The sequence below is a fragment of the Halichoeres trimaculatus genome, unplaced genomic scaffold (genome assembly GCF_033239565.1).
Source record: "Halichoeres trimaculatus isolate MK-OKI-2021-1 unplaced genomic scaffold, fHalTri1.1 fHalTri1_scaffold_20, whole genome shotgun sequence".
NCBI classification, from domain to species: Eukaryota; Metazoa; Chordata; class Actinopteri; order Labriformes; family Labridae; genus Halichoeres; species Halichoeres trimaculatus.
The window spans coordinates 3,564,885-3,583,055 of NW_027437198.1; the positions used below are offsets into that span (position 1 = coordinate 3,564,885).

At 41.6% G+C, this 18,171-nt stretch overlaps 1 protein-coding gene across 2 annotated transcripts in view; it reads right to left on the reverse strand.

Moving 5' to 3' along the window:
- Positions 1-18,171, reverse strand: part of septin9a (septin 9a) — a 117,248-nt gene that overhangs the window by 83,992 nt on the left and 15,085 nt on the right. Inside the window, exon 1 of one of the 2 annotated variants that reach the window (XM_074696435.1) lies at positions 3,623-3,917. The exons of the other annotated variant lie outside the window; for it this stretch is intronic. Coding sequence (XP_074552536.1) covers positions 3,623-3,677 — 55 coding nt within the window. The 5' untranslated portion in view covers positions 3,678-3,917. Of the gene's footprint in view, positions 1-3,622; positions 3,918-18,171 lie in introns of those variants that run through there. 2 annotated transcript variants of the gene reach the window in all.

An 18,171-nucleotide genomic window follows, 5' to 3' on the forward strand; every position in this document is an offset into this window, starting at 1 on the left:
CCCCACACCACCACCACTACCACCAACCCACCCTCCTCACCCCAGCAGCAGAGAGAGGGGCCGAGGATGGACGAGCTGCTGAGAGGAAGAGGGGGAAGCAGGAGGATAGAGTGGGAGGAGAGAGATGACAGGGAGAATCTGTGGGCCAGGGGAAGAGAATGAAAAGGAGAGGGGGGGCATGCCAGGTGTTCCCCCCACGGCCATGTGGTCAGAAGTTGTCCTCTGACTTAGCATATAGTAGATAAAAACACTCATTTGACATCCCTCATGCTGTTTGTTCCCAAAAAGGAGTCAAAAATAGTGGCATGCTCTCCTGCTAGCATGATGATCCAAGTCAATAAACACATAAAAATATACTTATACGTATGACGATATGCTTGTTTTTTTTTGTTTTGTTTTGTTTTGTAATTGTGGTTCACACTCAATAATCCCATTCTGCAACAGAAAATGTCAGTATTTTGACTTAAATATATTGTACATTTGCTATCCTTAACAAAACAACTCTGGAACTTGGAACTTGTGTCTCATTCTGTGACATGACTTTGTTTTAAACCAGAAACCAGTGTTTATCTTTCATTATATGGTTATTTTAACATAATATTGTTGGAATTAAAGGTCCTTTAGGGAATTAATTCCTTATTTCAAAGTAGATTGGGATTTCTATTGAGGCCAAATTTAAAAAAAGATCAACAGCAAAAAGAGTGATTACCATAACATCTGGAATAGAGGTCTCCCCTGTTCCATAAGAGGCTATCTGCTTTGGGACTTTAAGAAAAAGGTCTGACTGTCCGTCTACATAAAGAGCTTCTTTTTTTTTTGAAAGCCTTATAACCATCTAATTGAAGTAGAACAGCTACTACCAAGTGCGTAGACATTTGGGTCTTCAAGCACCACCTTCTGGGAAAGCACCACAACATGAAAGAAGAACTCTCTGCACAGTACACTGGTGTATTGTTCACACTGGTGTGCAGAATTTGTGTCTCATGCAAGGTTATGAAACCCAATGATGGTGGGCAAAATATCTGAAACACCGAGACAAAGTTTCATTACAAACCAAACTGCCTCGTCAGAGGCAGAGAGACTGGGTTAGACCTGGGTTAGCCTTCTAGCTAACAGCTGCTATGTGTCTATCCATCAAGGCTGTCTTTGCAAAAGCCTTAATACCTCAAAAAGAATGACTTCAGGCCTAAACTGGTTTTGTACCAGGCTTGTAACTTATCTATTTTTGCTGATAAGACACAGCATTTAGCATGGAGGTACAGACACAGCCTCAAGTGGACACTTGAAGAACTGCAGTTTAAGGCTTCTTCATTTTGGCCTCTTTTCTCAATATTTGAGGCTGCCAATTGTGGGAAAACAACTAAAACATGAGGTACCACTTTACTGACAGGGGGCACCAAAGTCAACACAAACTAGGGATGGGAATTGAGAAGAGTTTATTGATATTAAAGCCCTTATTAATTCTGCTTATCCGATTCTTTATTGATTCTCTTATTAATTCTTCATGTGAATTTTTTTCTGTACAAAAAGTAGCTTTACAGGTTTTCTGGGTCAACAACAATTCATTTAGTTTGTAAGTAAACAAATATGAAATCGGCCACTGGATCGGGATATCATTGGGCGTAGATAAATAAGAATAAATAAAAATTGCACGCCACATGATGTTGATGTGCTGTTTTGTTATATGTTATTGAATGTAGTAGGCTATTTAGTGTTAGAGGTTACAGCAATGCTTTAAGCAGTTTGGAACCTTGATGTGAGCTGGCATGTGTGTTTTCTTGTATCTTGCCTGTTAGTATTTTGACAGTCAGAGTTCCAAGTATTTTTTACAGAGTGTAACTGTGATATGTTTCTGTGATGAAAGTTGAAATTCTGTTGTAAAACTGAAGTTAAACCAATGTATTCTAACTGCTAGCATTTCAATGCAATTTCCCATATAAATTAGTATCCAGCTAGCGCTAACTTTTCTTTATGATTTGTTGAATGTACTGAATTGGAATCTTGTGTAAGAGGGTTATGTTCATTTTTTTGTGTGTTCATTTCTTCAGTAAAATTTCAAGCTGAAAATTCTGGATTAGAGTTTTCTTGAGAAACTGTTATCATATGCTATGCTAAGGTCCGGCAGTTAAGGGAATCGTTCAGCATAGAGGCTAATGATATTGAAGGATTGAACCAATTCTTGTTGATTATTAAAGAGGACATATCATGCTTGTTTCTCCTTTTCACTATGCCAGACTAGGATGCCTGTAAAGCATTTCTGCCCTCAGTACAAGTCATTTAGTTCCTTCATTGCCCCACAATAGCTTTCTCAATATCCTCACTTTAGGCCATTCTGAAGATCTCGTTGAAACGCTCCGTTTGGAGAATGACCTCCAGTAACCTCGCAACGTCACAGCCCTTTGTGCTCTGATCGGTCAGTTCTATCAGAGGGCCGGAGGGGGTAGAGCCAGGGGGTGGTTTTTGCAGCATGGCAGTATTTTCAAAATCACCATATAGGACGGGGCAGACCGAGCGAGTTTGCTGTTAGCTAAAACTTCACCGTAAGGCATTGATAGCACTTCAGCTCTTCGGTGGTGAGTCAAACCGGTACTGTAACATGTATAGTTAATACGTTTATACTCGGCTCTTGGTGGGTGTATCCCTCGGTGGCGGTTGTGTGACTAACTGACATCACAGAGGAGGAGCTGCTTTATCAGATTACTCCAATAAAAAGAAAGGATCCTCGTGTCGTCACGAAGGTCGAAATCTCGCAGCCAAATGTCAATGACCTATTTTCAGAGGCATCAAATCTCGTTCTAGGATATCAGAAAAAATATGATATCTCATTTTTTGAAAATTCAGGGGGTGAAAGGTCTTGTTTTCAAATTTATTATATTAATGTAAATATTAAATCAGGCATCAGCATGATATGTCCCCTTTAAAAGGAAATACTTTTGGATACCCATCCCTTATACAAACCAAAAGTTCCGTACAGAAGTTTTAATTAAACTTTTCAAAATAAAAGAAGTAAAATAATTCATTTTTAAACACAGCTATGTCACTTTTGTTGGGAAAGAGCATTTCTTCTAGCGCCAAAAACTATTTAGAAGAGTGACCTGTTCCCATTTAGCTGAGAGGGATGAAAAAGACTGTTAAACTAATGCAGTTTGTCAGGTGCATGAAACTTCAAAGGCAGGACATTTTTTCAGGCATTGATGGTCAAAATCTGCTTCAGAAATCTCTTGTCTTGCAGTAAATATCATATTTGTATTTAAAATACTCAATATTTGGCTGAGTTACAAAAAAAATAAAGATATTCTACCATGTTGTAGCTTCTTGATAATGTCTCAGTCTCAGTCCAGTGTTTCCCACCCAAATACAAATCATCAAACACTCTAAGATTTCAACAAAAGTTTAAATGAACTTTAAAAAGCAACATTTTTATCACTCTCACATCTAAAAACACCATGGCCTAGCTCAGGCGTCATCAATCCCCTTCTCTATTTTTCCAGATCTGCTCAGTTCCAATCAAACATGTGGAAACCATCTATAGTGTCCTCATGGCAGGGTTACAGAGAGCCTCTCCACAGAGTGAAGATCAGCAGAGGAGCAGCACAGCTTAAAACAGAGAGCAAAAACTAACCTTCAAAGTCTGATATGATCCCCTCCAAGTGAGCGTTGACAGTGGAATCAGACATTTTGGGGAGCGGGTGTGTGTGTGAGGGTGTGTATAATCTCACAGAGAGGGAGCTGGGTTCCCTTTCCCCAGCTAGGAAAAAGTCTTCCAGGGGCGAAGTCCTACTTTCAAACAAATCCCAAATTAGGAGCCCATGCAGGAGAGAGGAGGGGAGTAAGAAAAACACACACACACACACACGCTCAGTGATCCAAACCCCTTGCTCTGTCTCCCCTCTCTTCCTTAAATCAGCGACTTGTTTCTTCTCCTCTCCTCCTTCTCAACTTCCACACTGAGGAATGGGCGAGCCATGTCAACCCCCCGCCCTCCTTCTCCCTCTCCCTGTCTCACTCACTATCTTCCCTCCCCCCTGTTCCCCTTCCCTCCTTTCCTCCCTCCTCTTCTCCAGCCTTCCTCTCTGACTCTGTGAAAGCTCTCATTTTTGACTGGGCTGGTCCAATTATACGCATGCTAACATTCAAACACACTTCCTGTAGGCCCGATCACATGACCGACACACAGTCAAGAGGGAAAAAAAAATTTTCCTGAGATTTTTGAAAACTTTGCTCTGTAAAATCTGCTCTGATCAAAGAATCACATGAAGTCACAGAGAATGAGACAAATCTGATCAAACTTGTCTGACAGTGGACGGAGTTATAAAGGCTGGGTAAATAAACTCAGCGTGGAGACAGGATCAAACTATGCACTGATATGGTCAGGACAGGCTCACGCAGGCGGTCAGTGGAACGTCTGACATGCTCAGTTGCTCTGTAGGCAGACATCAATAAATAAGTAGCCTAATGACTTAATGACCATGTGAATGCGTCTCTGTGTGTGAGTGTGTATGTCTGTCTGTGTGTGTGTGAGGGGGGCAGAGGGGGAGGAAGGACAGGGGCGTGGGTCAGTGCGTTTGTAAGAAAGGAGGCGGATGTGGTAGTCGGGGGAGGCCTACATCAACAGCATATGAGTGTATATGTCCAGTGTTTGCACTATCAGCAATAAGATCAGCAGTTCCTATACGGTCATTTGAAGGGCATGGAGCCACCGCGAGGGGACGGGCGCCAGAAGAAATAGCCTTTCTTTGTTTTTTTTTAAGAGCAAATATTCACAAAGAGTGACACATCTGACATTTGATTCAGGAAAAGCAGGATGAGATTTTGGATGAGTGGGTGACCCAGATGAGGACAGAGTTTGTTTGTCATATATTTCAGATGAAATTGAGAATGAGATTATGTTTCTTTTTCAGTGTCTCATCTATCATGACATGTAGGATATACTTTTTATTAAAATGTTAAACATTGATGCTGATTTTCAGAAAAAAAACAAAAAACAAAACCTGAGCTGTGCTTGAGAGGAGAAATATTTATTGTAGAGGATTTGGTCTTAAAGGCTTAGGGGCCGTTTACACAACAACTGTTTTACGCAAAAGTTTTGTTGCGTTTCAGCCTCCCGTTTACACGGAAAGGTGTTTCAGCTGACCCAAAACGCAAACTTTTGAAAACGGTCTCCAGAGTGGAATTTTTCTGATACGTTCCTGACACCGTTGCCGTGTAAACAGTAAGCTGGCGTTTTCAGTGGAAACGCTGACGTCACACTCTGCCTCACACGCGCATACAACAGGACAACAGTACCGTCGTTACAATCCTCGTGAACTACCGTGTTGTGCTGCACAATCTGCTGTATCTGCAGACTGTCTTTCAACAAAATGTGCATCTTTTGCTCCACTTCTTAACTTAGTATTCCCCAATGCACCAGATGATCAGCTCAACTCTACTTGGAAGGAGATCTCCCAAAAGCGGCTTCTGAACAAGACAGTTATAGCACCACCTACAGGCCTGGTATGCTTACTATAGTGTTTTCAGTCCATCAGCGTTTCCGTGTAAACGCAGATTTTTTTCACTTCGTTTTCACAGCGTTTTAGCATTTTCAGATGAAACATTGTCGTGTAAACGGGGCCTTAGAGAAACTATAATGTTCAAAACTGAGCTGTAATAGCAAAATAAGAGCAACTTGCAACGGGGGGGGGGGCAATGTGTGCACTTTAAGATCCCTGTGAGGAGTCTCTAAGGGCGTATTCAGACCTGGACTGTTTGGTCCACTTTAAACGGACCAGGGTTCGTTTCCCACGCTGGTGCGGACTTTTCATGCAGGTGTGAATAGACACAAACGAACCCTGGTGCAGACCAAACAACCGGACCGAGACCCACTTTTTGAGGTGGTCTCGGTCCGCTTCCAAACGAACTCTGGTGCGGTTTGTGGTTCTCCGGTGCAGGTCTGAATAAAAACCAAGGTCCATCCGAACTTACCACAGGATACATGCGCCTTTTGGGCCTATAAAGCCACCGTAACCTAACCGTCTTTGGTTCATACCTGATCCTCCGTCTTCTGTTTATCCACGCTGTTGCTAGCATGTTGTGGGTCAGGACACGCAGAGCATAGCGTCTCCTTGCTGCGCGCATTCGTCTTCGCTGTTCCAAAATTGTAAACGGTGTTGTTAAGCCTTCTTTGAAGGAGCTGCTCTTGAAACTGAAAATGATTTTGCAGCTGTAATAAGAGCACAAACACACATGTTTACCTTCATTTCCTGGTCTGTATTCTGTGTGCCGCCTTTGTCAGTGCTGTCCAATGAGAGCACTAATCGTCACACACGTGGATGTGTTTACAGAATATAGTCCACTTGCAAAAAGTACAATCTGCATACGAACCGCACTAAACGAAAAAAATAAAGTCCGCTTTTGGTCCGGACCAAACAAGTGGACCAAAGGACTTTTCTGGTCTGACTACAGCCTTAGTGATCTTGAAAACGTCTCCCTTTTAGAAAACTGCCTGATCCTAATCCAAACTTTAAAATGGGAATATCAATAGGAACGGCACGTTAAAGTCTCCCTGACAACACCACACCGACCGATGAGGGTTAGTAGAGAGAAGGGACATCTGTGTTTTTCTCTGCTGAAAACGATTCCTGTGATTGATTTTGTAGTGGTGGTAGACACTGGAGCCAAACTTTCAGACAGAAAAAGGACAGAAGAGCAGAGGAAAGACAAACAGGAGAGAGAAAGAGCATGGGCTAAAGGCTAAATCACTGGCTAAACTGTTTGTGCTAATGTCTATTCCAACCCATATGCAGCAGTGATCTACTCACAGCACCAGGGTGTGAAAAGTGCTTAATATTGGCAGCTACTAAACTACGGTACAATCTGACAAAGTTCGCTTGTTGTCATGTTTTAAACAACAGTGCTACATAACTGTACTGATAAATACTTTGTCACATTGTAAATTGTAGTAAAAAGTTGTCTCGAACAAAGAAAAATTGTTGTGATCTGATCGCCATTCATTTCCAAAACAAACACACACCTTGTTTAAATGTCACGTTTTCACCACAGTGTGCGTGGGACTCTTTGCCAGAAGGTGGTGCTGCATTCTTATTAAAACAAATCCTTCTCACAGCCTCTTAAATATCTACTACTATCTTAAGACTGTCTATAACTGTGAGTGTCTGCTACAAACTAAACCTTGAATCTGTCATGCTGTGGACTTTACCCACCTGAAGAATCTTTGATATTTAAAGATAAATCACATGCTTCACTTTCCCCAGCATGAAATGTCAGTTCCCACCCAGCATGATACAGGCATGACACTCTAAGATGTGCTTGTCCATGTGGATATGAAATGACTGATCCAGTTCAAAGGGAACTGTTTGATGCCATTTTTAGACACATCCTACTTGTACGTCTTCTGTCAGAAAGAGGTATGGTCTGTTAGATTCCTTATATCTGTGTGTTCTTGAAAAATATCTGGGAAATTACATTTTCATCTCTCCTTTTTATAATCAAACTTTGCCTGTCAAAAGTGACCTTTCCATGTTTTTGACTTTTTGCTCTGCCAGATCGTAAGAAGTAGCCCTGAGGCAACCATAGCATACAGTGGGGAAAATAAGTATTGAACGCACAAACTTTTTCTCATCACATTTATTTTCAAAGATGCAATTCAAATAAAATTTCTTCCAGACATTGGTATTAACTCAAATAATCCACACATGAAAAGAAATCACAACGTTCAGGTCCAGAAATAACTATTATTTGGAATTAAGTGCGATAACACAGGAAAAAGGTTTGAACACGCTGACTGAGACTCATCTAATACTTAGTGGAGAAGCCTTTGTTTGCAATGACAGCTTCCAGACGATTCTTGTATGTTTGAACTAATCGCCCACACTGCACAGGTGTGATTTTGGCCCATTCCTCTGCACAGATTGTCTTTAAATCTTGAATATTCTTTGGTGCCCTCTGGTGAACCCTTTTCTTAAGTTCTTTCCACAAATGTTCAATTGGATTGAAGTCAGGTGATTGACTCGGCCATTCTAACAGATTGATTTTCTTTTTTGAAACCATTTGAGAGTCAACTTTGCCATGTGCTTTGGATCACTGTCCTGCTGGAAGGTCCAGCCACATCTCATCTTCATCATCCTGGTGGATGGCAGCAGATTCATGTCAAGAATTTCCCCATACATGGCTCCATTCATTGCTCCGTAAATTATATGAAGTTTGCCAACACCATGAGAGGAGAAACAACCCCATGTCATGATGCTTCCACCTCCAAATTTCACAGTTGGTGTAGTGTTTTTTGGGTGATGTGCAGTGCCATTTCTCCTCCAAACATGGTCTGTAGTATGACAGCCCAAAAGTTGAATTTTGGTCTCATCTGACCAGACAACATTCTCCCAGTATTCTACAGGCTCGTCAAGATGCTGTTTAGCAAACTTCAAATGAGCTTCAACATGCCTTTTCTTGAGGAATGGAGTCTTGCGGGCTGAGCGTCCATAGAGGCCATGGCTGTGGTGTATTGTTTTCTCTGTACCAACTGTACCTGCTGCCTCCAAGTCTTTCTGGAGCACTTTCAGGGTGGTCTTTGGCTCGTTGAGTACTCTTCTGACTATCTTTCTGACTTCCTGGTCAGAAATCTTGCAAGGAGCTCCTGTGCGTGGCCTGCTGATGGTAAGGTGGTGCTTCTTCCACTTGTGACTAATGGCCCCAACGGTGCTGACTGGACTATTCAGGTGCTTTGATATAAGCCTGTAACAGTTCCATTGTGATGCTGAGCAACAATCAGGTTGTGAATTTCTTCAGAGAGCTCTTTGCCTTTACCCATCATGAGGTGTGCTGTATTTAACTGCTTGGTGAAAAACGACCTTTTTTATAGGACCATCAATTTGCTCTAGCCCAGCTGATGTTGGTTTGCACTAATTAGAAGTTCAAGTAATCATTACTCTAGATTTCAGGTGGTATGGTGCATTTTCTTGCCAAAGTATATAGCCATGGTGTTATCGCACTTAATTCCACATAATCATTATTTATAGACTTGAATGTCTTGATTTTATTTCATGTGTTGATTATTTGAGTTAATAACAATGTCTGGTAGAAAGTTTGTTTGAATTGCAGCTTTCGAAATAAACATAAACAGACGCGTTCAATACTTATTTTCCCCACTGTATGTTGCCTTTTACCAGTTTTTTTTTACCAGCCTCAGGTTATAGCAGTAAACCAGTTCTGATTGTGTTTTCATCAAGATAAACCACTGAGTGAGGACCAGAAGGTTTGAGCCCCAAAATCCTGTTTTATGTTGCCTATTCATTATATCTTGCCTGAGCAAGTCAGTGTGGTATAAACATTAATGTTTTCAGAGAAACATTAGTTCCACAAGTGACATATATCAGTTTCTCCAACTGACCACGTCTTTCATCCAATAACTTCTTTTCAACATCAGTTTAATATCACAGTAGTTTAAGTGACCAAGTTGAAGCATGTTGATGATGTTGTCTTCAAGTTAAGTGTTTGTATGTCACACTGCATCTGACTTTTATCATTTCAAACACAAGCAAATGGAGAAGTTGTTTTAATTTCAACTTAATTTGTCCTTTCAATTTCAATTGACTTCAATTGTGCAATTTGCATAGTCATCTCTGTTTTTTCTTAGTGAACAGTGTAGAGTATCACTATATATCACCATATTGTGATAGTGTAATACACTGTGACACTGTGCTATTGTGATCCAAATATTGTGATGACACATGCTTGATTTAAAAGGCAGAGGACAGGGGAGCATATCTTGATAAGCTGATTTAAGCTTATACTTTTCAGTTCTAAATACCAGCAATTCAATGTTTTGTGCTCTCGTACAATCACTGTGATCCGTTATAAAAAACACATTTTTAACAAACAAAGGCTGAGTACTGTTTAGAAATCTCAGACCGCTTATAAACTGTTAGTAGAAGGAGAGTTCATTGAATATTAAGATTTCTATGATATACTTGTACGTCTTTGCTCTAAAATAAAGGCAAAAGCTTGGACCTGTTTTTTTTTATAGGTAATTATGCTATGATTGTACTGGTCTGGCTCACTTGAGATCAGAAACTGAAATGAGTTTGACACCTCTGTCACAGCACTTCTGGGAAACTTTAAGCAGTTCAGTGCACGTGTCTGCATGTAACTCTGCTCTCAAAAATGCACTACTGCACTACTGTTTCAAAAATAAATAAATAAATATATATATATATATATATATATATATATATATATATATATATATATATATATATATATATATATATATATATATATATATATATATATATATATATATATATATATATATATAAAGAATAATCTAAAAAAAAGAAGAAGAAAAAAAAAAAACCTGAGGTGAAGCTGAGAAATGTGTTATGGGAAATAACAGCAAGTATGAAAACTGATACAGATTCAAGCTGGAGTAAATCAATCAGACTGCAAAGTGAAGTGAATTCCTCAATGGCTGTTGTCCCATGTGCGTGTGATTTATCACAAAGGGTTTGGGACTGAAATGCTGCATGTCTGACTGTCAGAGTGTTGCTTATATTGGAATCTAAGTTTACATTTTCTGTTGATTTGGGCGTCTTAACAGTTCTTTAAACGCAGATGAGCACACATGCACAAATACATCCTGGCTTTGTCTTGCAGTAACTTTTTAAAAATTATTATTTGACCTTTATTTCACCAGGATTATCCCTGTTGAGAAGCAAGATCCCTTTTACAAGGGAGTTCTGGGCGAGACAGCAGCACTAATAAGTTTCACACAGAGGGCAAAGACAGAGACAAAGGACGGGAAAAAAATCAAACAAGTGCATAGGCTCATCAGATGATCCTTGATCTTCTGATTAAGATGATTAAAATAGTGCAAGCTAACAGGATTATCCAGTTTTAGATGCCCTTGTAGCTCAGATGATGATGAAGAATCAAAGACACTGAAAGCTTTCTGACCAAAGACAGAGCATGACCAAAGGGACCAAAGACATAATCTGACCGTTTAAATGAAGGTTACAGCCGGGGCCAACCTGAGGAGTCGGTATAGAGCAGAAATAAGACGGCAGATCATTTAATATGCCTTATAAAGAAATATTTACCAATGCTCCATTCTTCTGTTGTGTATTGAAGACAGACCTGCTTCAAGACACAGTGATGTGTGCAAAATTCTAAGCCCAAGACAAAGGGCAATGCAGCATGGGAAACTGAGTCCAGAATTTTTAGAGGCTGATATCACCATAAACAAGGATAGATAAAAAGATTGTCTGAATTAGCTTTTTATTAGCAACAAACGAGAACAAAAATCCTTTGTTTCTTTAAAAGGAATCCAACTTCACCCTCAGTTTTTTGTCAAGCTCTGGAAAGGGATAGGTACCTTTCACATTTGAAACGTTTCGGTACCAATGTCCAGTACCTGGCAAGTGGTATCAGTACTCTAAGTACCATTTTTTGGTACTTTTATATGTGTTTATGTGGTAGTAAATATTGATTTTTTTAAACAATGAAAACCAAAAGTTTTTCAAATTAACACATTTGTTTTTCAATATATCAACCTGAAATGCTGCGTTCATGTCCAGCATGGAAAATCACCTACTCTTCCTCTCCCTCAAAGTCCAAAGGATGTGTTTGGGTATCTAAACATGATACCGTTTGATTTTACATGAATGGGTTCTTGGTACTAGAGACAGGATTGGGTTGGTACCTATAAAAGTACCTAATCGGATACCAACCCCCAGCTCTGGTTGTGATGGCTAAAAGAAAGCCTTTTCAACAGTATGAACCCATTTAATCCCCTCATTTGAAAGAGAAAAATCTGACATTTATCTCCCACTACCCTCTTGGCAGTAACGTGCGGTGAGGTCCATGATGAGGGAGGCAGGCAGCCAGCTAAAGTTGAAATTTCTATTTGTGTGTGTTATATATACAGTGCACTGCTCACATTTGCTAATACAACCTATTACTGTCCAGCCCTGCCCCTTTAACATGGTGACAGTCTGTGCTGTGTGTGTGTGCGCGCGCGTGTGACATAGCAGAAGGAGAGACGGTCTGAGTGCATGTGGGGCGGGAGTACATTTTGGTCTTTGTTTCCTCAATAAATGTGCAGTTTTGCACAAGGTGCACCTTTTTTTCCTCCTCTTTAGTCTTTTCCCTCACTTTGGCCCGGACTCCTCGACACCGGTTACCAGCAACAAGCCAAGTAAATAAATGTTAATCAGCTTTCCCATCAACGGTTCGGAGACAGACTGAAGTCCCGGAGTTAACGAGACGAAATGCCAATTAAAACCCGAAACATACATTCATCTGTATTTCTACAGGATTTACATCAAAGGAGCAAGAGCAAAATAGGAACAAAAGTAACCCGTTTCTCAACAACACAAGAACACAGGCCAGGCACCTCCGGTATACTCTATTAAATGTCTGCACTAACAAACCATCGCGAGACCTCAAAGAGGGTGAGGTATTACAACCTGTGGAGGCAGAGAAGCGCTGTGCCTCATCGATGCCCACGTTAATCAGCGTGAGACCTTAGTACGCATGCGCGAACCTGCAAAACGTTGTGGTTTCAAGTAAACGGTCTCTCTCTCTCTGAGTCTCTGCCTCCGACGCACATTACAAGTATGAAGCCAGCGTGAAACGCTGTCCGTCCCCTGTTAGCCTCCCTCTTATTGACAATTCAGCAATTTCCTTTTTTTATTTTTTAATTATGACAAATTGTATACGAACAACTGAAAAATTATATTTTTCTAAATATATATATATATATATATATATATATATTTCTTGTTAGCCTCAGAGAGGCACTGCCTCCCCTGCCTCCCCTGATCACACACCACTGCCTCTTGGATGACGTACATCACTTTAGCTTAATCAGCATTTAATACCAGTTTTAGTTCCAGAGATTTCTTTGGACAGCATTAGAGGCAGTCTGTAGTTGGTTAACTGCACTCAAAATAAAAAAGATCCTGAAGAGTAAAGGATGGTGTCATCCACATAAATATCTTCCTGTCATAGACCCATGCAAAGTATCAAACCTGCAATCTTTACACAAGCAAAGTCTCAATTTCAGACTTCTAATTTCTACCATGAAGACTTTAAGGACACCAAATGCAAAGAGCTTAGAGCTTTTGTCTTGATTTTGTGTCACCTTCTGCCGACTTCTTTGTATTTTTTCAAATGTACTTACAGCTCTTATGTAAGAGTCTACCTGAAGTTTGTCAATTAAGTATGAACCTTGCTTTCTCCAGCAGGGGTCAGCATGACTCCTATAAATAAAACCTGTCGCTTTAGGCAACAGCGTTAGCATTGTTGTAGCACACAGTAATGTGATCTAGAAACAGATAGGTATGGAGACACGGGGAGAATCCTGCTCCTGACACACCCTCAACCCACAGAGTGTGTCCTGCCCAGCGCATGTGTGCCAGATTCTTGGCACACACTCAATCAGACCCACTCTGAGTAGCATGCATGTATGCGCACACACACACACACACACACACACACACACACACACACACACACACACACACACACACACACACACACACACACACACACACACAGCAGCACCAAAAATGTGTGCAGCAGATGCATGCAAAAATACGAAGCATGCACTGGGCCCTGCACCCAACCCTTTCGCTCAAACGCACACACAAAAATAAAAGCACACTTCCTTCCAGTGCATATCCCTGCAAGCCCCAGCAGGCCCAGACAGCTCCAATCCAATCTGCAGGAGCAACTGTCACACACGGAGGACACTCCAATGTTTTAGCTCTTATCTCCAAAGAGCTACAGTTAAACCTTGATGCAGTGTGATCACTTCTTTGAAAACACTTTAACCTGCAGGAGGCAGAAATATCTGTTGCACTTGGAACAGCATGAAATGTTCGTGTTTGGCACAGCGAGGCCATATAAGGTCATGTGACATCAGCACTGATAAACTTAGCTTTGTGTGGTGTGAATGCTGCTTTCTGGTTTATCTGGTGTTTCATCAGCTTCCTTGTGAGAAGTGACTCATTCATGTTATCATTGCTGAATGGAACTGACACACGTTCAAAAACTGGCACTGACACAGTGATCAAAGCTGGAGACAATCTGCATATATGGTATCCACATTCAGGGTCATGTTCAACATCTGCTGAAACAAATGACAGCTCATCTCTGTTTACTCCATTTCTCAAGAATTTGGGGGTGTGGCCACTTTTGTTTTGATTGACATCTGGCTCCTCACACGACAACAGCACATGTGGCAGTCAGTGCAAGAAACTCTGAACTGTGTCTGAGTCAACTTACATTTGAGATGTTTACTTTAGCAGCAGTTTACTGTTGATGTTGGTTGTCTTTGCTGCCACTTTATCACTCTCAATAAATTTACTCCTTCATGCAGGGATATGAGTGATGGGTTAACATCTTGGTGGCAGTGGTGCTGTGACTATACCCCCGTTTCCACTAAGCAGTCTGGTGTAAATCAGTACAGTTTGGCACCCTTCTTGGTAGGCCGCTTGTCAGCCACATGTCAATGGCCATGTCAGCTACATAACACCACGACCAGGGATGTCCTATTACAGAAATAATGACTTCCGATCCAATCCAATCTTTTCCTGATATTTTTTGCTGATATCGATCTGATACTGATACATTTCTCTGATAAATCCTGTACTTTGTCAGGTGATTCTATTGTAAATGACAAATCATATTTGTTGAACTGGAGTGAGCCCTGTTGGTACCTCCTCGAGGAACACTGACTTTACAAATGTTGCAAGACAGTGTTTTACTATCAGTGCTTTCCAAAGAGAAGTTGTCCCACACAGATGAGCCGTAAAGCGTGACGGTGCTGAAATCACCCGATCATGTAACAAAATCCGATGCTATTCCCTCCTAGCAGGCCTTCCTGTGTGTACATTTAAACCTCTGCAGATGATCCAGAATGCAGCAGCATGTCAGGTCTTTAACCAGCCCAAAACAGCACACTTCACCCAGATGTTAATCTGGCTTCACTGGCTTCCAGTAGCAGCTCCAATCAAATTCAAAGCTCTTCGTCTGGCTTACAAAACATTGACAAGAATGGCTTCTTCCTACCTGGGGTCTCTCATCCAGGTTTACACTCCCTCTCACCCACTACACTCTACTTGTGAAAGACGCCTGGTGCTCCCAGCCCAGCGCTGCTCCAAATTACTAGCCAGACTCTTCTCCTCTGTTGTGCCCAAATGGTGGAATGAATGACCTAACTCTATACAATCCGCCGAGTCCCTTACTACTTTTAAGAGAAGTCTGAAAACTTATCTGTTCAGGGAACACTTGCGCACTTAAGTTGACCCTTCTCCTCTTTGCCCTCAGGGGTAGAATGAGTCAGTAGGTCTCAGACTCAGCTCTTGTGATTTTTTAGCACTATTACTGAATGTTGTTGAAGATTGAAGTATACTGTTGCAGCAATTAATTGTGGTTTGTTGGCTTGTTGATTATTGTAAACCCCCCACCCCACCCCACCCCCACCCCCCCAAAAAAAACAAAAAAAAAAGCTTGCACTTAATGGCAGCACCTGCAGCCGCACAACTTGTAGCATTGTTATCGCACTAACTAGGTTTTCCTTCCATCTAAATTCTTGCTAGTGTTGTACATTGCTTTGGACAAAATCGTCTGCTAAATGAAACTGTAAACTGTAAACTGTATTCAGTCCTTGAAAATTAGCCATACTGGGCGCAGATACAGATCAGTGTATCGGCTTGGGACATCCCTAACCACGACACAGTGTTCCACAGATTGGCATGTGGCTCTTTGTTACAATCAAGCTTTGTTTCAGAGAAGGCTGTGTGCTGCCAGGAGAAATACAGCAGCCGCTGTTGCACAGGAAGTAATGATTCTTTTGACCAATCAACAGACTGCAGTGTTGTAGCTCCATCCTCTGGGGTCACCCCAGCAGAAGTGTACCAAAAAGTGAGAGGGTAAGGATCAGGGACCTGTCTCCGTATTAATCAATGAAAATGCCACAAAATGCGTACTGTACCGAGGCCTTTTCAAACCGGACTGAACCGCTTGGTGGAAATGGGGCTTATGAGCACTGCTCTGGTGCCGGGAACAGAGGGGAAGAGGGATGGGCGATTTTCAGAATGATGTGTGCAGCTGCAGTTGTCTGCCTGAGCTAGCTTGGAGGTCTTCGTCAATGTTTGGTGGTCCAAATGAATCCAAATCTGAGTGCCAAAAAGCCATCTGATCTGAAATACTCATTCAACTCCTCCTGAGTGATGAGTTATAAATTGCTATTAGTGCACACGTGTAACATTACCTTGGATGTCCTTATCTGCACTCTGTAATACTAATGTGATGCTAATTTAGAGCTGTTGTTTTAGCTTGTGTGACATAGTGACAGATCTTAACTCCCACTTAGTATTTAGAACCTCATGTATCAGATATAGACCATCAATGCCCTGATCTCAACTCTGTGAGATTAAAATAGTCAACCTCAGTTGACAGCCAACACCCAAGGGGGTCAAGAGTCAGCTACAGCTTTTCATAGCACCAACATCCTGGGGTAAAGAAAGTGTCAGTGATATTTTCAGGTAATTATTTTATATACCATGTAACAGAAACGTTGGGTTGAAGTTTGGAGCTGATTCAATCAGAAGTGTTATAAGGTCTAATTGTTACACCCTCCCATGGCGTCCCAGTAAGGGCCTGCTAGTTTTTAAAATGCAGTGAAAGGTATACAGATGAAAAGAGACAGAGACAGCTAACTGCTTGAAGAAACCCAGATCACCACCACTGTGAAGAGCCCCTCATGAGGGCTGAAAAATGTGAGGAGCAGAACAGGAGGAGGAGGAGGAGGAGGAGAACATCCATAAACAGAGGCCGGGCTGCAGTGACAGTTACTCGAGCAGTGCCAGGGCAACAGTAGGTTGAACACACACAAAGACGACAACAAGTCCTCAAGTCTGTGCTTCGGTCTTTCTGTTTCAGACTCATCATAAAGCACACTGACCTGACAGTGGGGATAAAATCCTTAAGATGTTATGAGCCAAAAATGGAGCAACACCCATGAGTTTTAGGAGACACCTTTGACATCTGCCTTGTACCATTCTCTGAATCCCCTGACCAACTATCCTCACAGTGAGGTTGTCGATCTAGTCTGTTATCACTCTAAGTCCAGACTCTGACTGCAGTTGGTGTGAGATTTCATGTCATCACCCCCTAATTTCTGCTGTATTGTTAATCTGCTCAGAGTAATAAAATGTTTGGAGCCTAAACCTCACAACACAAACAGTGCTTTGGAGCTGTAATAAAGTTTTAATCAATACAACATGATCTGGATAACTGAAACATGGAGTGAGTTTTTCAGGAAATGCGTCTAGAAAAAAAAACATTTTGGGCTCTTTGCAAGTTTCCTGCAGTGCCAAGAGAGGCAACACTCAAGGTGCAGAGAGGCGCAGAGGAGCGCATCCACGCCTCCCTCTGCGCAAATGGCAGAGAGGGAGGAGAAAAGCCGTGAGTGGGTTTAACACAGCCGAGCGCTGTCTTCACCAATCAAATGAGCGCCTCTCCTCACCTTTAAATGCGTTGCGGCCAAGGCGCAGTGACAATTTCATTTTATCATGGACGACGATGGCAGCAGCAGCTCCAAGCAGCCTAACTTCTCCCAGGAGGAAACTGATGTATTGGTCCGGGAGGTTCAAGCTCGCAGTACCAGAATATATGGTACTGTGAACAGACCTCCACGGGCTGATGATGCAAAAACAGCCTGGGGTGAATTTACAAATACTGTTAATCAGGTTTGTCCAGATATTCTGAGAACTGCCGCTCAGTGTAAAAAGCGGTTCAATGATGTAAGGAGATGGGGCAAAAGAAAGCTCAGTGATCAAAGGAGGCACATGGTGGCCACGATGCGATTCACCATGTCGACCACCTTGCGGGACAGATGTAATCTGTTCCTGTGTCGTGAATAGGAGTGAAATGAAGGGACAGTTAAATTTAAACACTAAAGTGAGCAAATAGATTTATCATGCTTGTGATCCACCTGCATTCCTGGTCTGTCATCGCCAAATAGCAGAGCCTTTGGTGATATATCCTCTCCCGGTACCTCCTCCTCCTCATCCTCCTTGCAATAATGTACTCCATCTATTTAGATCACGTTTACAATAAAGATTAATCCAGAGATATTTTGGCAATCACAGGTAAATCCTTAATACAAAT